At 44.5% G+C, this 17,943-nt stretch overlaps 1 protein-coding gene across 1 annotated transcript in view; it reads left to right on the forward strand.

The window, feature by feature from the left end:
* Positions 1 to 1,397: 1,397 nt before the first annotated feature.
* The window catches only part of CDC73 (cell division cycle 73), a 59,499-nt gene continuing 42,953 nt past the window's right edge, over positions 1,398 to 17,943 (forward strand). Inside the window, exons 1-10 of the mRNA XM_014468105.2 lie at positions 1,398 to 1,491; positions 2,178 to 2,308; positions 3,018 to 3,087; positions 7,742 to 7,804; positions 7,885 to 7,937; positions 10,190 to 10,278; positions 11,261 to 11,477; positions 14,409 to 14,507; positions 15,887 to 15,965; positions 17,765 to 17,829. Of these exons, the coding sequence (XP_014323591.1) occupies positions 1,398 to 1,491; positions 2,178 to 2,308; positions 3,018 to 3,087; positions 7,742 to 7,804; positions 7,885 to 7,937; positions 10,190 to 10,278; positions 11,261 to 11,477; positions 14,409 to 14,507; positions 15,887 to 15,965; positions 17,765 to 17,829 (960 nt within the window). The remainder of the gene's footprint in view (positions 1,492 to 2,177; positions 2,309 to 3,017; positions 3,088 to 7,741; positions 7,805 to 7,884; positions 7,938 to 10,189; positions 10,279 to 11,260; positions 11,478 to 14,408; positions 14,508 to 15,886; positions 15,966 to 17,764; positions 17,830 to 17,943) is intronic.

Below are 17,943 nucleotides of genomic sequence, written 5' to 3' on the forward strand. Positions count from 1 at the left end.
GGGGCACCTGGGTGCCGGCCCCTCCCCCCGGGCCCCTGGGGGTGGGGACCCGGGGGGCTGCGGGCGGGGGGTGTGAAAAGTTTCTCCGGGGCCAAACTTGCACTTTTCGCGGGGGTTGCGAGGGGGAAGGGGGCGCCGTGCACGCCTGTGGGTGCTCGGGCGGCGCGTTCCTGCCCCGCTCCCCGGAGCTCCCTGCACGGAGCGCTGGCGAGGCGCGGGGGTGCTGCGGGGGCGCCTCCGGGACGCCCCTGGTCTGTTCTTGACTTCGGTTCCCTCGCTCCGCGTCGCGAGCTTGTCTGCTGCCCTCGCGGCGCCCGGCCTGGCTCCTGCGCTTTCGGGGTTCCCTGGAGAGAGGAGGGGTCGGGACCGGGCCCCTTTGGGGGGGGCCCGCAGGTGGTGAGGCTGCAGGGAGTGCATCTGCGGGTGGAGGCAGGGGCTTCCGAAGGGAGTGGCCGCTTTCGGGGTTCCCTGCGCTTTCGGGGTTCCCTGGAGAGAGGAGGGGTCAGGACCGGGTCCCTTTGGGGGGCCCGCAGGTGGTGCGGCTGCAGGGAGTGCGGCTGCGGGTGGAGGCAGGGGCTTCCGAAGGGAGGGCCGGGAGCTCCAGGTTGGGGGGCTGGTGGGGGCGCGATCCACGTGGGGCGTCCTGGTTGAAGTCGTGCAGAAAGCGCGGTGGCCCCGGCCTGGCAGTCGCCCGGGTCTTTTCGGGGGCGTCTCTCGCTCCCGTTGGAGGGTCCACTTGGGGTCCTAGGGGCCCGCGACCGGAGCTTGCAGGCTCGTGGGGTTCGGGTGGGAGGGAGCCGTGGGCTTTGGGGGGAGTCGCCGAGCAGCGGGGGTGGGGGGGTGACGGGCGTGTGCGGCTGGTTTCTGGTTTTCGCCTTTGTGGTCCCCGGGACTGTGTGACCGGTGGGGGGGCGGCTTCTTCCGACCTCCCTGTGCGCGTTTTCTCTTCTCAGAAGCTTCGCCGTGAGGATCACGTTTGCTTCAAGTTTTCACTGGTTTTCTTTCCTTCTTTTTTTTTAATGGTTAAAGAGTCCTCGGGGTCAACCTGGGAACTAGGAAAGGTCTCAGGGCCCTGGTGCCTGCCTGGAAGGGGGGTGCCCTCCTCGGTCACCGAGATCTGGGGGGGCCAGGAGGGGTTTCTGACTTACGTTTGGCCCGTAGACACGCTGCAGGCTTTTTCCTGAGTAAATGAACGGACACACGGATACGCCTAAGGAATGGGTGGGGATGCTGAGGGCGAGAGGATGGGCGGCTCTTCCAGGACCAAGGAGCTGGGTGCCGGAAAGGCCGAGAGCGGAGGAAATGTTTGACAGCAGCTGGGGGCTGGAGTGCCAGGGGGGGCGCCTCGAACAGCAGGGACTCGCCCAGTTCCTGCGTCTCCACGTGCGCGTGTAAACATGCGCGTCTCCGTGGCGTTCCTCACCCTGGTGCAGGCTGCCTTCTGGACTCGGTTTTCCTGTGTCCTGAGCGAGCCTCTGGTGTTGCCCACACGTTAGGCTGCACCGTGCAGTAAGTGACGGTGATGTGTGGCTTGGATTACTTACCCTCAGAGGAGACGTGGAACTAAAGGCTAGGAAATTGGGTTTGGGCTGATGACACTGGTGGACTCGGATGGATGCAGACCCTGGGGGTGTGGATGGGAGGGTGTAGGAGGCTGGGACTGGTTGCTGATGTTGGGCAGTAAAGAGCTTGGCCCCCAGCTCTTGAAGGTGATGACGATGTTTCATCACAGGTAGGATTCCTTGGGCTTGTACATCATTGCCTTCCTGTGAGGGCGGTCATCAGAACGACACCTCGAAGCTCATTGTGGTGTTGCTGCAAGCATGTCGCTTAGGAGACATGGGGCCAGTTCTTGTCGTTTGGCACCTGGTCCTGGTGATAGCGTGCTGCGAGCCCGTGTCCCCCACTCTCCGTGGGTCCTCAGTGCGTTACTGATGAGCTTCCCCATCGGCAAAGACCAGAACCGAACCTGAGCCACGTCCTAAAAATGCAGGCGCCTTGGGGTGTGAATGTGTGCTTTCCTCCGTCTGGCTTTTGGTCATTGCCTGCCTTTGCGTTCCTTTGGCCCAAATGACAGGGCCACTTAGGTGCTTCATGCTCCGTGTCTTCCTTGGCCGTGTTAGATCCATTGTGGGAGAGCAAACGGTCGAAGCGCACAGAACCGAGTTCGAGTTGAGTAAACTCTTGCTGTCACTGTTTCAGGACGGGAAAGGAAGGCCAGCCCCGGGAGTACTACACCTTGGATTCCATCTTGTTCCTCCTCAATAATGTGCACCTTTCTCATCCTGTGTATGTCCGACGCGCAGCCGTGAGTAGAATTCGTTTTAAAACGTTTTTATTTAATTGGTGGCTGTCATTAGGCATGGGTTTCAGATCCAAAGGACGAAAGGCTCCTAGCGTGTCCTAATGACAACATTGTGATTGATGTTGATTTTTTTACATGTAAAGTGGGGGTGGTGGTTACGACAACAGAAGTTTTGAGGTTATTTGTAGGGATTTTTTAAAAAACTTAACTTGTCTGTGGAAGAGCCCTGGTATACTCTAATCTTTAGAAAACGTTTTTGACAACAGAAAATTAAAAATAACAGACAACTTTTAAAATGAATGTTTAATCAAACTTTCACACTTACTGATAAATTAATTTGTTTTCAGTTTTGCCTGATTTCTGCATTTCAGTGTTTGAACACTGCTTTTCTGAACAAGAAATACATACCTAGTGTCAATTTCTTTTAAAAATATATTTTTATTAATTTCAGAGAGGAAGCAAGAGGGAGAGAGAGATAGAAACATCAATGATGAGAGAGAATCAATGATTGGCTACCTCCTGCACGCCCCCTACTGGGGATCGAGCCCACAACCCGGGCATGTACCCTTGACTGGAATCGAACCCGGGATCCTTCAGTCCGCAGCCGACGCTCTATCCACTGAGCCACACCAGCTAGGGCATGACATTTATCTTTACCAAGTTTGTTATCATAGTTACTGATTTGATTTCTAACTTAAACTTTTGATTTCAGACTGAAAACATTCCTGTGGTTAGAAGACCCGACCGAAAAGATCTGCTTGGCTATCTCAATGGGGAAGCATGTGAGTCCTTTTTACATTGCGGTCACTCTTAGGCAGACAGGTGACCTCAAACCTGACCTACCTGCACTGAGTGCATCGGCTCCCTTTCCCTCCCGGAGAGTGAGTGCGTGGTCCCGGCTCCTGAGGCCAGGCATCCCTGGGAACGGGCTCCATCACCTCTGGCACTCTCACAGGCTCTGCCTTTGAAAATCCTTTTTTAAAAATTCTCCCTTTATTTATTTATTTTTCTTTGTTAATCCTCAGCCAAAGACATTTTTCCATTGATTCTTAGAGAGAGTGGAAGGGAGGAGGAGAGACAGAGAGAGACATCCATGTGAAGGAGACACATCGATTGGTTGCCTCCTGCACACGCTCCAGCCGGGCTGGGGATTGAGCCTGCAACTGAGGTTCGTGCCCTTGACTGGAATCGAACCCGTGTCCCTTCCGTCAGCGGCTGACGCTATATCCACGGAGCCAAACCGGCCAGGGCTGCCTTTGAAAATTCTTGCTTTCCTCTTGTATCATCAGTTTTCTCTTCTGCATCGTTCCCTTTAGAATACAGGCAGTAAGGGCTCGTGTGAAAATGGATTTGGCCCCTACATTCCTACTATCTGCTGCTCCATTGGTCTTACCCTTTTTGCTGCAGAAACCTTGGCCAGCATGGTGTGGTATCCCTGCTGCTGCTGCTGTACCTCTGCTTCTCTCTGAGTCCACTCTACCTGGCTTTCTTCCCCGCCACCCCACTAAAACCCTCCTGTGAGGTCAGCGCTGACCCAGGGACGGCCAAGCCCCTGGTCTCTCTTCCCACAGCGACTCACCTCTCCGCACACCTGATACCGTTGCCTGCTCCCTCTCCGAGAGCCTGTGTCCCTCGGCATCCGGGGCACTGCTCTTGTCTTTCTGCTCATCGTCCACCTCTCATTTTGTTTTGCACACTTCCTCCTCGCCAGTGTCAGGATCACTCGCAACACCTTCCCTTGGAGATTTCTAGGCAGATGTCTGGGAAATTTTTTTTAATTTCAGAGAAGAAGGCTGAGGGAGAGAGAGAGAGAAACATCAGTGATGAGATAGCATCATGGATTGACTGCCTCCTGCACGGCCCCTACTGGGGATCGAGCCCATACCCGGGCATGTGCCCTTGACCGGAATCGAACCCCGGACCCTCAGTCCGCAGACCGACGCTCTATCCCAGCCGTGGGCAAACTACGGCCCGCGGGCCGGATCCGGCCTGTTTGAAATGAATAAAACTAAAAAAAAAAAAAAAAAAGGCCGTACCCTTTTATGTAATGATGTGTACTTTGAATTTATATTAGTTCACACAAACACTCCATCCATGCTTTTGTTCCGGCCCTCCGGTCCAGTTTAAGAACCCATTGTGGCCCTCGAGTCAAAAAGTTTGCCCACCCCTGCTCTATCCACTGAGCCAAGCCAGCCAGGGCTGGGCATCTGGAATTGAATGTATCCTGAAATGCAGTGTGATCCCTCTTCCCGGCTCCTGGAAACAGAATTCATACAGCACCTTCACTCGCAGGGTCCCACCCGGGAAGGGGTTGCCTGTTCATGTAGTTGCTCCTCCATTCCATCTTGACAGTCTGACAGCCTCTGGCTGGCCTCCTCCCACCCTGTCCCACGCTTTGTCTCCAGACCTCTGCATGGCCCTCCCACGGGTCCCCACACCCCACACTTTGTTTTCTTCCCCCGCCCCGCCTGCTATTAGGGACCTGTTTCTGTCACTCCCCTGTTCAAGGCCATCCTGTGGTTTCCCTTCACACCTACCCTGCCCTACAGCATCTTCCGCCTAAATCTCTAACCTCATCTTGGTCCAGTGCTGCCGGCTCTGTCAGCTGTTCTAACCTGAGAGCCTTTGCACTTGCTGCCTCTCTGTGTTCAGTTCTGTTGCTCAGTTGTGACACTTTCTCCCTTTCTCCCACTCCGTTCCGATCTGTGGTCTGTCAGGGAGCACTCACCCGATTACACTAAATATAACCCTGCTTTCTCTCATCCCCTCGTCTGTGTACACATCTTCCTGACTTACTTCTCATCACATCCCTTAGGTTGACCTGAAATTATGCATTTATTTGTTCACTTAGATATTGTCTGTCTCCCCCACGAGAGGGTAAACTCTAGGGGGCAGGCAGTCGTTAATACCCAGCATTTAGAACATCCTTAATAGGAAGTGCTTACCTGGATAAGTGAGTCCGTTTTCATTTGCATCCTGCAGAGCATGAATAAAGTGATTGAGAAATGTTTGGTCTTACCTTTCCCGCGGTGTGGTTTGCTCTTGAAGTCCTTAGTCGGTGTCTTGTCACCCGTCCTGCTCCACGGCTGTACCAGGGAGGGTGCTCTGCACAGTCCCCGGGTCGTGGAAAGACCGTGATCAGGAGCGTGGGCCTGTGCTGTCCTCACTGAGCTCAGCGAGCTCTCACCGAGGCTGGTCTCAGTGCTGCGCTGGGCGCTGTCACATGAACAGGCTCGTTTGGGGACAGTGCTTTCGAGCAAATGGTGTTTTTTTCCAGAACAGAATTGTCCTTTATCCATCCTCATCACTTCCTGCAGTTTCTGTGGGAGAGAGAATTTTGGTCTTCAAGTGCATTGCTAATTAAAAAAAAAGGCTAGTTTTGTGGTTTAATGAAAAAGTTGACCCGATCTTAAGACATTCCATGTTCTCAGAGGATGACATAACAGCTGAAAGATATCAGTTCTTGACATATTTGTCTATTTAATGTGACCCCAATAAAAATCCGGAGGGGTGGGTGGAACTAGCAAAGATGATTCTAAAATTCACTTGATAAAATGTCACAAAAATTTGAAAAAGAGCAGTAAGAAAATACTGCCGTTTCAGAGTTTAGAACTTACAATAAAGCCCTAGTAAATTCAAACGTGAAAGAATAAGCTGATAGAACAACTTCTTTGTTAGTGTTAAGGTGTGTGAGTTTAATGTGATTAAAAAGACATTTCCAATTAGTGGCAAAAGGTGGGAGTATTCAGTTAGTATGTTGGCAAAAAGTAAAAGTTGTGGCATTATACACAAATGACCAACTGGGAAAAGGTATTTCAACTCATATTAAAGTAAAAGGGCCAATCTCACTAATACTATGAAGTGGTCTTAGAACATAACCCTAGTGGATTATGTGCGCACAGTTCACAGAAAAGGAAATAAAATAATGTGAAAAATGCTTCATTTCACTCATAATAATAGAATTGCAAACTTAAACTACAGAGAGAAGCTTTTTTTTAATCAATTAAGATATGGAAGCTTGATAATACACTCAAGCTGTGAGGAAATATATATTTTCAAACAGTGTTGGTTTTAGTCTGAATTGATACAATCCCCACTGAAGAAGTTTTGCAGTAATCATTCCAAAACGACATTGAAATCCTGCATCTGGGGCGTTATTCTGAGCTGTATTTGGAAATGGGCGAAGCAGTGTATTTATAAAGTTTTCATTGTGCCCTTGCTTGTAGTGGCAAAAGACAGAATTGAACTACCCATTGACAGGGAACTTGAAATTACAATTAATCCATACAGTAGAACACTGTGCAGCTATAAAAAAAGTTAAAAAACGCTCCACATAAAGGAAGCTCAGAACAGTGTTAGTATGCTACCTTTTGTGTAAAAACGGGAAAATAAAAGTATGATTGTGTATTTCTTGTGTCTACAGAAGAAACTCTAGAAAGCTGCCCAGGAGATTAGCAGTAGTCACATGAGGGGGTGGGACTAGGTGAAGGGACAGGTACACCCTGGGTTATCCTGCCTTTATTTTGAACCTTTCAAGATCACATGGCTTAGTTTGGTTTAAAATAACTTGTTTACCAATTATGAGTAAACATTGCATTACAAAGTTTAGGCTGACTTAACAGATAACGCTTCTCATATGTGTGTGTATGTGTATTTACTAATGACTGCTGCTATGTGCACCTGCTGTGATACTGCAGTGTGTGCTTTGACCAGTTGATTTTAGTCATATCATATCAATCATTTATTTGTAAGTTAAATTGTTAACCATAGATGGTCCTACTAATAGGCTTTCTAATACAAATTAATTTTAAAAAAAAATATGTTTTCATTGATTTCGGAGAGGAGGGGAGAAGGAGAGAGAGAGAAACATCAATGATGAGAGAGAATCACCGATCGGCTGCCTCCTGCACGCCCCCTACTGGGGATCGAGCCCACAACCCGGGCATGTGCCCTTGACCGGACTTGAACCCGAGACCCTTCAGTCCGCAGGCCGACGCTCTATTCATGAGCCTGGAGTGTTGTCCTGTTCACCAAAAGGTGGCAGGTTTGCTTTCTAGTCAGGGTGCATGCCAGAGGCAACCCGATCTATGTTCCTCTCTCTCTCTCTCTCTCTCTCTCTCTCTATCCCTCCCTCCCTCCCTCCCTCCCTCCTTCCTTCCTTCCCTCCCTCCCTCCCTCTCCTCCTCCCTGCATCCCTCTAAGATCATAAAAGTAAAATGAAATGCATTTACAACTCCCTGCATCCCTCTAAGATCATAAAAGTAAAATGAAATGCATTTACAAGGCTGCTTTGAAACTTATTTTTTACTTAGGAAATCATTGTATATAAAGTAATATAACAAAAATCCCCCAAAACTCCTTGAGCTTTTCATTTGTAATAACATCCACTATATATGTTCAGATACTGACCTCACACAAATCTTTTTAAATCTTCAGCAACGTCGGCAAGTATAGACCGAAGTGCCCCTCTAGAAATAGGTCTTCAGCGATCTACTCAAGGTATGTCTTGTTGAACGTTTATCTTGAACTTTTAAGAGCCTATTCCCAAACTATACATTTATTGCTTTTTTTTCTTACAGTCAAACGAGCTGCAGATGAAGTTTTAGCAGAAGCAAAGAAACCACGAATTGAGGTAGTAGAGTTTTATTGTAAAGACGATTCGTATTGTTAAAGAAAATGGGATTTAGAATAAAGCTACGTGGTGGACAAATGACTTTATATTCCTTGTTGATGAAAGTGTTGGAATAGATCAGGGGTTGGCAAACTTATGAAGAGTCAGGTAGTAAATATTTTAGCCTTTTTGGGTCATTTAGTTTCTGTTCAACCACTCCAATATGTTCTAACACAATTTTACAAAACAGATGGAGGGCCACATTGGGCCTTCGGGTTGGAGTTTGCCTAACTCTGGGTAAGATGCTGTGGCAATTGGCTTCACTCGCAGGAGTAGTGACTATAAAGTGCTTATTACAGTTATTTCTTGAAATACTGACACTTCAGTTTGGCATGTTACAGCCACTAAGTGGACAGTTAATATTGGTAAATAAGGTAGTTCTTCGCCTGCAACAGAAGTCACCTAAGAAAGGTGGTTACCTTTAGAAAGAGCAGTTGTTGACTAGCTAGTGTACTGCCTATGACTAGGAATTTTATGATACTATTTATTTAAAGCTGTCACAAGCTCCAGATCAGTCACTTGTAAATCCCACTGAAAATGGAGGATTGTACAGCAGGGCTACACTGAAGATCTGAAAAATGACTAAGATGGTTGTATATCAATGAAAAATATAGGAATGACACCATCGTCATCACTAGTGTTGGTATCATCAGGAACCCGATATTTTATTTCCCACTTGCCAACTGGTTGTACCTTTTGCCAGCTTTATAAATAGCAGAACATCTGTAGTTAAGGATAAGAAAGGTGGCTGTTAAAGGAATAGGGTTGGTTGGTAAGTAAAAACAAAATTATGGGCAATATTTGATGGTAAAACAATGTAATTTTAATTAGCATACTCTGAGACATGGCTCTGTATTTTAGGACCGATAACAATGGTCATTAGCTCCTTGTTATGACTCTGTGGGTACAGATTCATACCTGTACCTCTTCACTGGTTACAGATTTTGTGGCACGAAAACTGAAATTTCCCCAAATTTCTCTGTATGAAAGGAGGCGGTGACACTCTATGCAAAATGAGTGAATTTAAGGATACTATTTATTTAGAAAAACCTTAAAACCACAGTATAAATATCAAAAGAATTGAACAAGTCAGAAATGCTAATTTTCTAGGATTCTGGTAATTTGAAAAGTCAGCAGGAAATAGCATAACAAAATTCCTTCCAGAGTGTTTATGAGTTAATATCTTCACAGCTAACTGCATACACAGTTTTCACTGTAGCAGCTATAGATTGAGAGCCTGCAAGGCACTATTCTGGGAGAGAAAAACCTTGAGGTGGGTTCTGGTCTGAGTAAAATTGGGCTGCAGTTGTTTTTAAAATCTGCAAGGAGGCTCCTAAGGAACTTGAGTGGTCGTATGTTTATGCCTTTGTTACAGATGGCAAACATTGATTGCGTTTCCTAAAATACTATCCTTGCAGTCATGTCAGCAGCATGTCTGTTTTACGAGTTTCACATGAAAGATTAATATTAGAGCTGAATTGGAACATGGCATCGTTTTAGACCTCAAATGCATTGATGGTTTTTATGCAGTTTCCTATCCCATTGGTCATAGACACTGACTCTGGTCCTCAGGTTTGTCATTTGTTGAATGAGGAGATTAAATTAGGTCAGAGTTACTCAGTTTTGTTTTTTAAGTAACCAAACATTTTCAGACGAAATTTTATCTGAAATTCTAATATGCAAATTAGGTAAAAGGTTGAGTTCAGACACGAAGTGGCCCAAGGGCACCTTGTAGGCAACTGGTAATGTTTGGAGGAACAGGCTAGAAAGCCATTAGTTTCACTTCTAGTGTTTTGATCTGTCCTGGTGGAGTCAGGACCTGTGGCAACAGATGAAAACAATCTAGATCCAAAATGAGATTTTGACTGTGGTGAAAGTTTTTATGAATGTAGTTATAAACTTTCCCGAAGAATAGGAATTTACCTGTTGTATGCTATCTTTCTGAATGAAGGTAGCTATGATATTTTATGTGAAGACCTCTTAATCTTAGAAAAAAGTAACTGAAGTTTTTTGATTAGTCAGTTCTACTCTTATGTGATCCAACGTATATTTATTATTGTTTTTATGTAAGTGAAAGTAATCTTGAAGTTGACAGGACTAGGGATGCCTGGAACTTGGTAGGCAGAAGTATCTGTGAGGGAAAGTTACGTGTAGTGTTTTTTCGTTCTAAACATTAACGCTTTAAAATACTCACTGAGCTGTGACTTTTCCAGGATGAAGAGTGTGTGCGCCTTGACAAGGAGAGACTGGCTGCTCGCTTGGAGGGCCACAAGGAAGGGATTGTGCAGACGGAGCAGATTAGGTAAGAATTCCTTTAGCAGAAAGAAGGCGGTGTGGGTGTGTAAGTGGATGGGAAAGTCCGTTTAATGCACGTTTCATTATAATTTGGCAAAGTATTTGATTTGGCTGAAGGTATGCTGCTATGCCTTAGGTTTTTAGGGAAAGTTGCACAGTATTATGGAAAATGAGTCAAGTACTAGAAGCATCTTCAGCATCTGCTGTAAAGCACCTGCATCCTAATAGAAATAAACCAGTTACTGTATCAACTGTTAAGGTACCCAAACACTTTTTAACTTTCTCTCATTTTACATTGTGAACATGACACCAAGGTTAAGGTTGTTATCTTAATGAAATCTCCTCAGTGTTGTCTTTTCTTATGGCTCTGAAAGTCTCTGTTTTCTGTTTTGCCTATTATTTGAAAATCAAGTAAAGAAAAGGAAGCATCAAAACATGGCTTCATCTTCCAGACATGAAAAGGAATGTATGTTTATGTGGTACATAAAAGCCCCGTTACAATATATTGTACATTATGACATAGAGGTTTGAAACCTTTGAAGTAAATTTCAGGGAAAACCTAAGTTTTGAATTCCTTACAGAATGAATTTTTCCCCCCTCAGTCCCTTCCAAGGGTGTGTGTGTGTGTGTGTGTGTGTGTGTATCCTTTGCATAGGTAGAGGGACGTAAACAAATGAAAGTATCAGAAAAAATACAAATTAAAGCACCCATAGTAATGAGTTCTATTTTGGGTGGGGAAGACATGAAAAAATGTGAAGGTTTCTGTTGCATTGGCCCTTCTAAGAAATTAGTAATATTTCTACAGGGGCTCACTATAAAATCTTATGTGAACATAAAATATCAAGTATGTCATTTTTATAGATAAGAAGAAAACCTAATTATTGCCACTTAAAGTATTTTTGCCGTGAACTTACAAATGTAACCCAGTGTATTTTGATGTGCTCAAGAGATCCTTGCTGTGAAAATTTTAAAAAATGAATTGCTTTCAGGTCTTTGTCTGAAGCTATGTCGGTGGAAAAAATTGCGGCAATCAAAGCCAAAATTATGGCCAAGAAAAGATCTACCATCAAGACCGACTTAGATGATGACATAACTGCTCTTAAACAGAGGAGTTTTGTGGACGCGGAGGTAGATGTGACCCGGGATATTGTCAGCAGAGAGAGAGTGTGGAGGACGCGGACCACTATCCTGCAGAGCACGGGGAAGGTGAGAGGTTTGACATGTTTGTGCACTGAGTGCGGACTGAACTGTGGTTGCTTATAAAAGTGGTTCAGGTTCGCTCTGGGAGGGTCACGCTCACCTCTGAAGGATCAGGATAAGGTGGGTTTCTAGGTGGCGTATTAGCCATTGTAGTCTGCCCTGGGGTGGGTTGGTGGCCACCAAAGAAGCTGATGAGAAAGTTGTCTTGATTTGCCCTCATTTGTCAATCCCAGGAGGGGTCCGCTTTTCCTGTTGACCAGATTTTTGGGTAAACCCAGTGAACAGGGAATATTGATGTCAAGCTCTCTGGTTGTTTATTAATTTTTGTCTCCACAAAGTAGAGAACTTGGGAAAATCAGTCAGTGAACATTTGTTGCATGTATTTGATATATTATATTCTGGTTTGTGGATATAGCAATATTCATTTGTTCCTTATTAATGGAGTCATTTTGTTTTTTAATCCTCACCTGAGGATATTTTTTCTATTGCTTTTTAGAGAGAGTGGAAGGGAGAGGGAGAGACAGAGAGAGAGACATCGATTGGTTGCCTCCCACATGCTCCCGACCAGGGCTGGGAGCCTGCAGCCCAGGTACGTGCCCTTGACTGGAATCGAACCTGGGACTCTTCAGTCCTCAGACAGATGCTCTATCCACGGAGCCAAACTGGCCAGGGCTGTTTTCTTTGGCTTTTGTTTGTTTGTTTTGTTTGTTTTTTGCTGCTGGATTGTGGGATTTTCTTCCCTCTCTTCTCCCTTCTTTCCCCCTTTCCCGTTCACGATTACAAATAATGCATTAAAGACACCCTGTACATGAACCTCCGCATCCATGTGCATACAGCACAAGTTTAAACTCCACAAGCAAATTGCTGGTTGAAGGAGATGTGTGCTTTAAACTTTGAAAGACGCTGGGTGTGTCCATATCTTAAGGGGCTCCATAGTTTCAGCTGTCATTCCCTCCCCCACCGCCCAGTGTTCTCCTAAATGTTCGTTCTCCACTGATGCCCAGCTGTTAGTAATGATGTGTGGTAAGAAGGTTTGTAGACGTGTGAGATCACTGACTCTCATAGGAGTTTGATTTGCAGATGTTGGGTTCTGGCCTCACTTTCCCTCCACCATTGGAGCAGGAATACAGCTGCTAGAAAAGGGAATGGGAAGGAAGGACTTGTGCTCTGACTTGTGCAGAGCACTTGAACTCAGGACTAGGACTCGTTCCCCAGACCTTGGCTTATGGAGAAGCAATCCATAATCCAGCGGGAGTAAACTTCCGCTGTGTGTTTACAGTAAATGATCTGTTTAATACTCCTCCTTACTGCCGAAGGTGGTGCTCATAGTTGAATATTGTGACTTGCATTGTTCTACCAACAGTTATTATAACTGCTGAAAAATCTGAATCTTACAGTAATGGAATGAAACATAGGTGATATGCCCCACCTTCCTTTTAGACCAAACATTACGTTTTCAGATAACTGAGATGAACAATTTTTATTGAGCTCTAGGTGGCAGGATTGTACCATCATTTGAACACTTAGTGTTTTAATTTAGTGTTGGTACCACTGTTACAGTTTGAAAAATAGGTTAATTGAAGAATTGCTTGGTAGCTAGGTTTGCTTCTGTTTTACATTTTTAAAATAAGAACTATTTTGACTGGTATTTTCTCTGTATACTGTTTATTTCCTGCTAAACTCAAAACTTTCTAGGTTCTCATAGCCGTACAAGATCCTAAGATTTTAGACAGACCTTTTTTTTCTGGGTTTTTGGAATAAAAGATAGGTTGAAGAGTCCATAGGAAATAGTAAGTATGTACTCTTATGGTCATTTCAGGCACTCCACATAAAGCAACCAGATTTTATAATGCCATTAAAAACACATTTTTAAATGTGTATAAATTGGTATATGTTCATTGCTGAAAAATTGACAAAAAGAGATTATTTCCGCCATACAAAAATAGCTGATAACTAACATTTTGACTGATTTTTCCAGACTCTGTGTCTCTTACACAGTACTATGTAATATTTACAGTAGTGAGAATGGATTTTCATCACTTGATAGTAAGTTTGGATTAAGACTTCATTTGCATTTGTCACTGTGTTGACCTTTGCACTGTCGGTGTGAATGGGGGACCTGGTGCACTGCTGGCCTCTTGGCACGAACAGGCATTGGCGCCGCTCTGCTCGCGGCCGGCCATGTGTTTTTGCCACTGATGATGGCTGTGATGAGATATTTATGTGGTTTGGCGTGATGTCAGAGGAAATCCAGTCCCTTGAAAAGCTATTGTAATACTCCTTCTCCAGTTGTCTGTGTGAGGCCAGATTTTCTTTTATATACTTAGACCAAAACCAAACAAGATAAAACAGCTATTAACTGTAGAAATACAGCTCTCTTCTATTAAGCCAGACATTGAGCCTTGCAAAAATTTTAAATAGTGCTGCTCTTTCTTGTCCTTACTTTTGTGCATTTTGGAAAATAGTTTTTCAGACAAAGGGCTGCTCCAGAAAGCATTGAGGTTTCAGCCAGGGATCCCCTGGAATGAGTGACGTCAAGCCATTTTCTGCGAGTAAGGGATGGTTACACAGTCCAAGAATCGGTTTGGACTGAAAAATATAAAAATTACTGGAGCTTAAAAAAATAACTAAAATTAGGAAAGTAAAAAATAAGAATCAATTAAAACTATATTTAAGAAAAAACTGGGGCGAGGCATACGTACTGCTTTCAACAATAAAGTTGTTTTTTTTTTAAAGTCCTGGAGAAGCTGTGCCTGCCAGTGAGGAAGCCGCTGCGCGTTTCTGGCGGAGCTGAAGAGATGATTAGGGTTTTTACACTCTGGTTTCCGGCATCCACTGGAGTTCTGGAACATGTCCCCTGAGGATGAGGGGATTGTTGTAGTAGTTGATTCAGAATTAATCCTCTCTTGACAACACACCTGTCTTGTTTTATTTTAGAACTTTTCCAAGAATATTTTTGCAATTCTTCAGTCTGTGAAAGCCAGAGAGGAAGGGCGTGCGCCTGAGCAGCGGCCGGCCCCCAATGCGGCACCTGTGGTAAGAATGGTTTACTGCCTACGCTGTGGTTTTATTGAAAATGACACTTGGTGTCCAGGATTATAATTTACACTTGGTGTCCAGGATATAATTTGAAGACATGTAATCAGAGTTTTCAGTTAGTAGTTTCTAAACCTTATGCAGCTTCAACATATCTAAAGGATGTGAAAATCCTTCTCACCATTAGACGTTACTTGAGCAGTAATTCTTGCCTGGAGACATACCTGTGTTGACTGTCCGTAACGAAGTCATCTTATTTCTTCCTGGTTGGGCTTTGACATTGGTTGATAGGTCAATGAATAATAGTTAAACAGTCATGTGCCTACCTGGAAGGCGGTCTCCATTAGAATGTCACAGGGATCATCCTGATCCTGGTGAAGAGTGTTCCATAATAATGTTTTATTAATTACATAAACACTTAATGTTACAATATAATAAATGTACTTATAGCAATATTTTATTTCCACAATCAGCTATTGAGAGATATGCCAGCTTTTTTGTCACTTAGTCATCCCAAGAATCCTGTGATGCAAAAATATTATTATTCCCATTTGATAGGTGAGAAAACTGAGACATAGATTGAAATTGCCCAAGTCCATAATCCTATATAACAGTGGTTCTCAACCTTCTGGCCCTTTAAATAAAGTTCCTCCTGTTGTGACCCAACCATAAAATTATTTTCGTGGCTACTTCATCACTGTCATGTTGTTACTGTTATAAATCATCATGTAAATATCTGATATGCAGGATGGTCTTAGGCAACCCCTGTGAAAGGGTCATTCGACTGCTAAAGGGGTCGCAACCCACAGGTTGAGAACCGCTGCTATGTAATAAAAGGCTAATATGCAAATCGACAGAACAGCAGAAAGACCGGTCACTCGATTTGCATATTAGCCTTTTATTATATAGGATTGTTGTTACAGTTGTCATTGTCATTATATTCATTTAAAGATTAACAATTTGGAGAATAATTCAGTTAAAATGCCAGCTCCATAAACTTTGAATTAAAAGGGTATGTGGGTTTTTTTTTGTTAAAGAAACAGTTCATAATTGGAGGAAGCTTACTACTTCATAAAGAGATGTGAGGAGTTGGGAGGACAGTCCTAAGCACACGCCATCTTGTTTCTGCATCTCTAAGAAGCTTTGCTTTCTGCCTTGGTGCATGTTTACTTAGAGTCCTTTGCCCTGACAGGGTGGCGGTTTTCTGGTCATAAACAGTATCTTGAAAATAAGCATCGATGATTCATTTTGTCTCCTCCCCACTTTTGTCTTGTTGGCTATGGTAAGAATAAAAGCTTAGAAGACAATATTATTGTGGTTTTTATGATTATTAAGTAACAATAGACTTAACATGTGAATCATGGTTAATTTTTCTACAGGACCCCACATTGCGTACCAAACAGCCTATCCCAGCTGCCTACAACAGATATGACCAGGAAAGATTCAAAGGAAAAGAAGGCAAGTGACGTGGTGTTTATCTTTCTTTTCCTGGTTGTGCTCCACGTGAGAGGCAGGTGGCCTGACGCTGGAGCCGCAGTTGGCCGGCCCCATCTGCAGCGGCCACGCTCCTCCGTCTGTGCTGCTCATGGCTCCCGGGTGCTGTGGCAGCGGCAGCGAGTGGTGACAGGGTTTGCGTGGTCTGCAAAGCCTAGAGACACCATCTGGTTTTACAGAATGTGTTTGCGTCCCCTGCTTCAGTGCATGGATTCTGGACCCAGATTGCTTCTGTCAGTCACTTTGTGTGTGAGTTTTGAGAAGTGACTTTAACTGCGTTGTCTCGGTTTCCCCCATTGTGACATGGCAGTACTAATAGCAGTGGCAGTGCAGTGCCTGCCTCTCAGAGCTGCTGTGGGGATTGAACTAGGTAACGTAAAGTCCATGGAGTCCATGACTGGTATGTAATTAACCGTAATATATATATTATATTGGCTAGTAGGGCTAGTGCTGCTTCTCAGAAGTTGATTTTAGAGGGCGGTTCTCCATCAGTCATGTTCCCCGGATTATGAATGTGTACAATGAGCGCTTGGGAGGCCGGGATTGGTCAGCGTCTGAGGTTGTGTTTTGTGGAAGCCCACGTGGGGTACTGGCTAACTCGGCAGGGTCAGGCCATGCTAGTGAGGTGGGTAGTAAGTGGGACTAATGTTGAAATAACTGCTCGTTTATCTTGACTTGATACATGAAAAAATGAGGTAGTAGCACCTGGAAGTTTAACATTTGTCATTTTTTTCTGCATCATCTGAAACCTCTATGTTTCATTAAAGGATGTGTTACCTTGATGCAGTGAATTTTGTGTGTTGACTTCCTTTACTGGACAAAGGCATGTACTAAATACAGGGTGTAGACTGGTCCATTCTTGTATTCGCTGCGACGCTTTTCTTGTGGAATGAATAATGTGCACTCTAGGGGTTGGCAGATTACCGCCCACAGACCATCTCTGACCCTCGTTTATCTCGCTTCTGCCACCACACTGCAGAAGTCACTGGTGTGACAGCGACTGTTTGGCTTGCAGTGTGTAACATGTTTAGTATGTGGCGCTTTACAGAAAGGCATATTGAGACCCTGCCCTGGAACCCTTATCTGTTTACAGCATTGCTTTTCCACAGTGTACATACCTAATCATTGTCATCTTTGAACATGACTTTTTCTATATGTTAAGGACTTCTTACGATAGTAGGTGCTTTTAGTGGTGCTATAATGTTAGTTGTAAATAACTTGGGGGTTAAATTATAAAGTATTTTATTCAATCTAATTTTTAAAAAATATATTTTTATTGATTTGAGAGAGAGAGTAAGAGAGAGAAAGAGAGAAGGAGAGAAACATCAATGATGAGAGAGAATCAATGATTGGCTGCCTCCTGTACACCCCCTATTGAGGATTGAGCTGGCAACCTGGGCATGTGCCTTGACTAGGAATCAAACCATGACCTCCTGGTTCATAGGTTGATGCTCAACCACTGAACCATGCCAGCGGGCTCAATCTAAATTTTTGATACTTTCAACCAATATGAGTATTGAACACAGTTGTGGACATAGTGTTAACCAGCTTCTGCACACTGGGTGTGTATTGAATATATTTTTGAGACTAGTACCCTTCTAAGTTTTTATCTTCGGAAGTGTGTGATTTAACTTTATGTGTACGGTAGATTCAAGGTTTTATTATACTGTTGAACTGTTAAGATATATTATGGATTATTACTTTAGATTTGTGATTGATCATGAAATACATAAAGTCTAATAGAAAACCCTCTTTCTTTATAGAAACGGAAGGCTTCAAAATTGACACGATGGGCACCTACCACGGGATGACGCTGAAGTCCGTGACGGTAAGTTCTCTGACCACAGAGCTTCCCTCGCTCCCGCCGCTCTCCGTGAGCAGCCGGTGCTGAGGAAATCTTTACTCTGTGTATTTCCTGTTTCAGACATTTGTCTTCATGACC

The sequence above is a fragment of the Myotis lucifugus genome, unplaced genomic scaffold (genome assembly GCF_000147115.1).
Source record: "Myotis lucifugus unplaced genomic scaffold, Myoluc2.0 scaffold_428, whole genome shotgun sequence".
In the NCBI taxonomy this organism is placed as follows: domain Eukaryota; kingdom Metazoa; phylum Chordata; class Mammalia; order Chiroptera; family Vespertilionidae; genus Myotis; species Myotis lucifugus.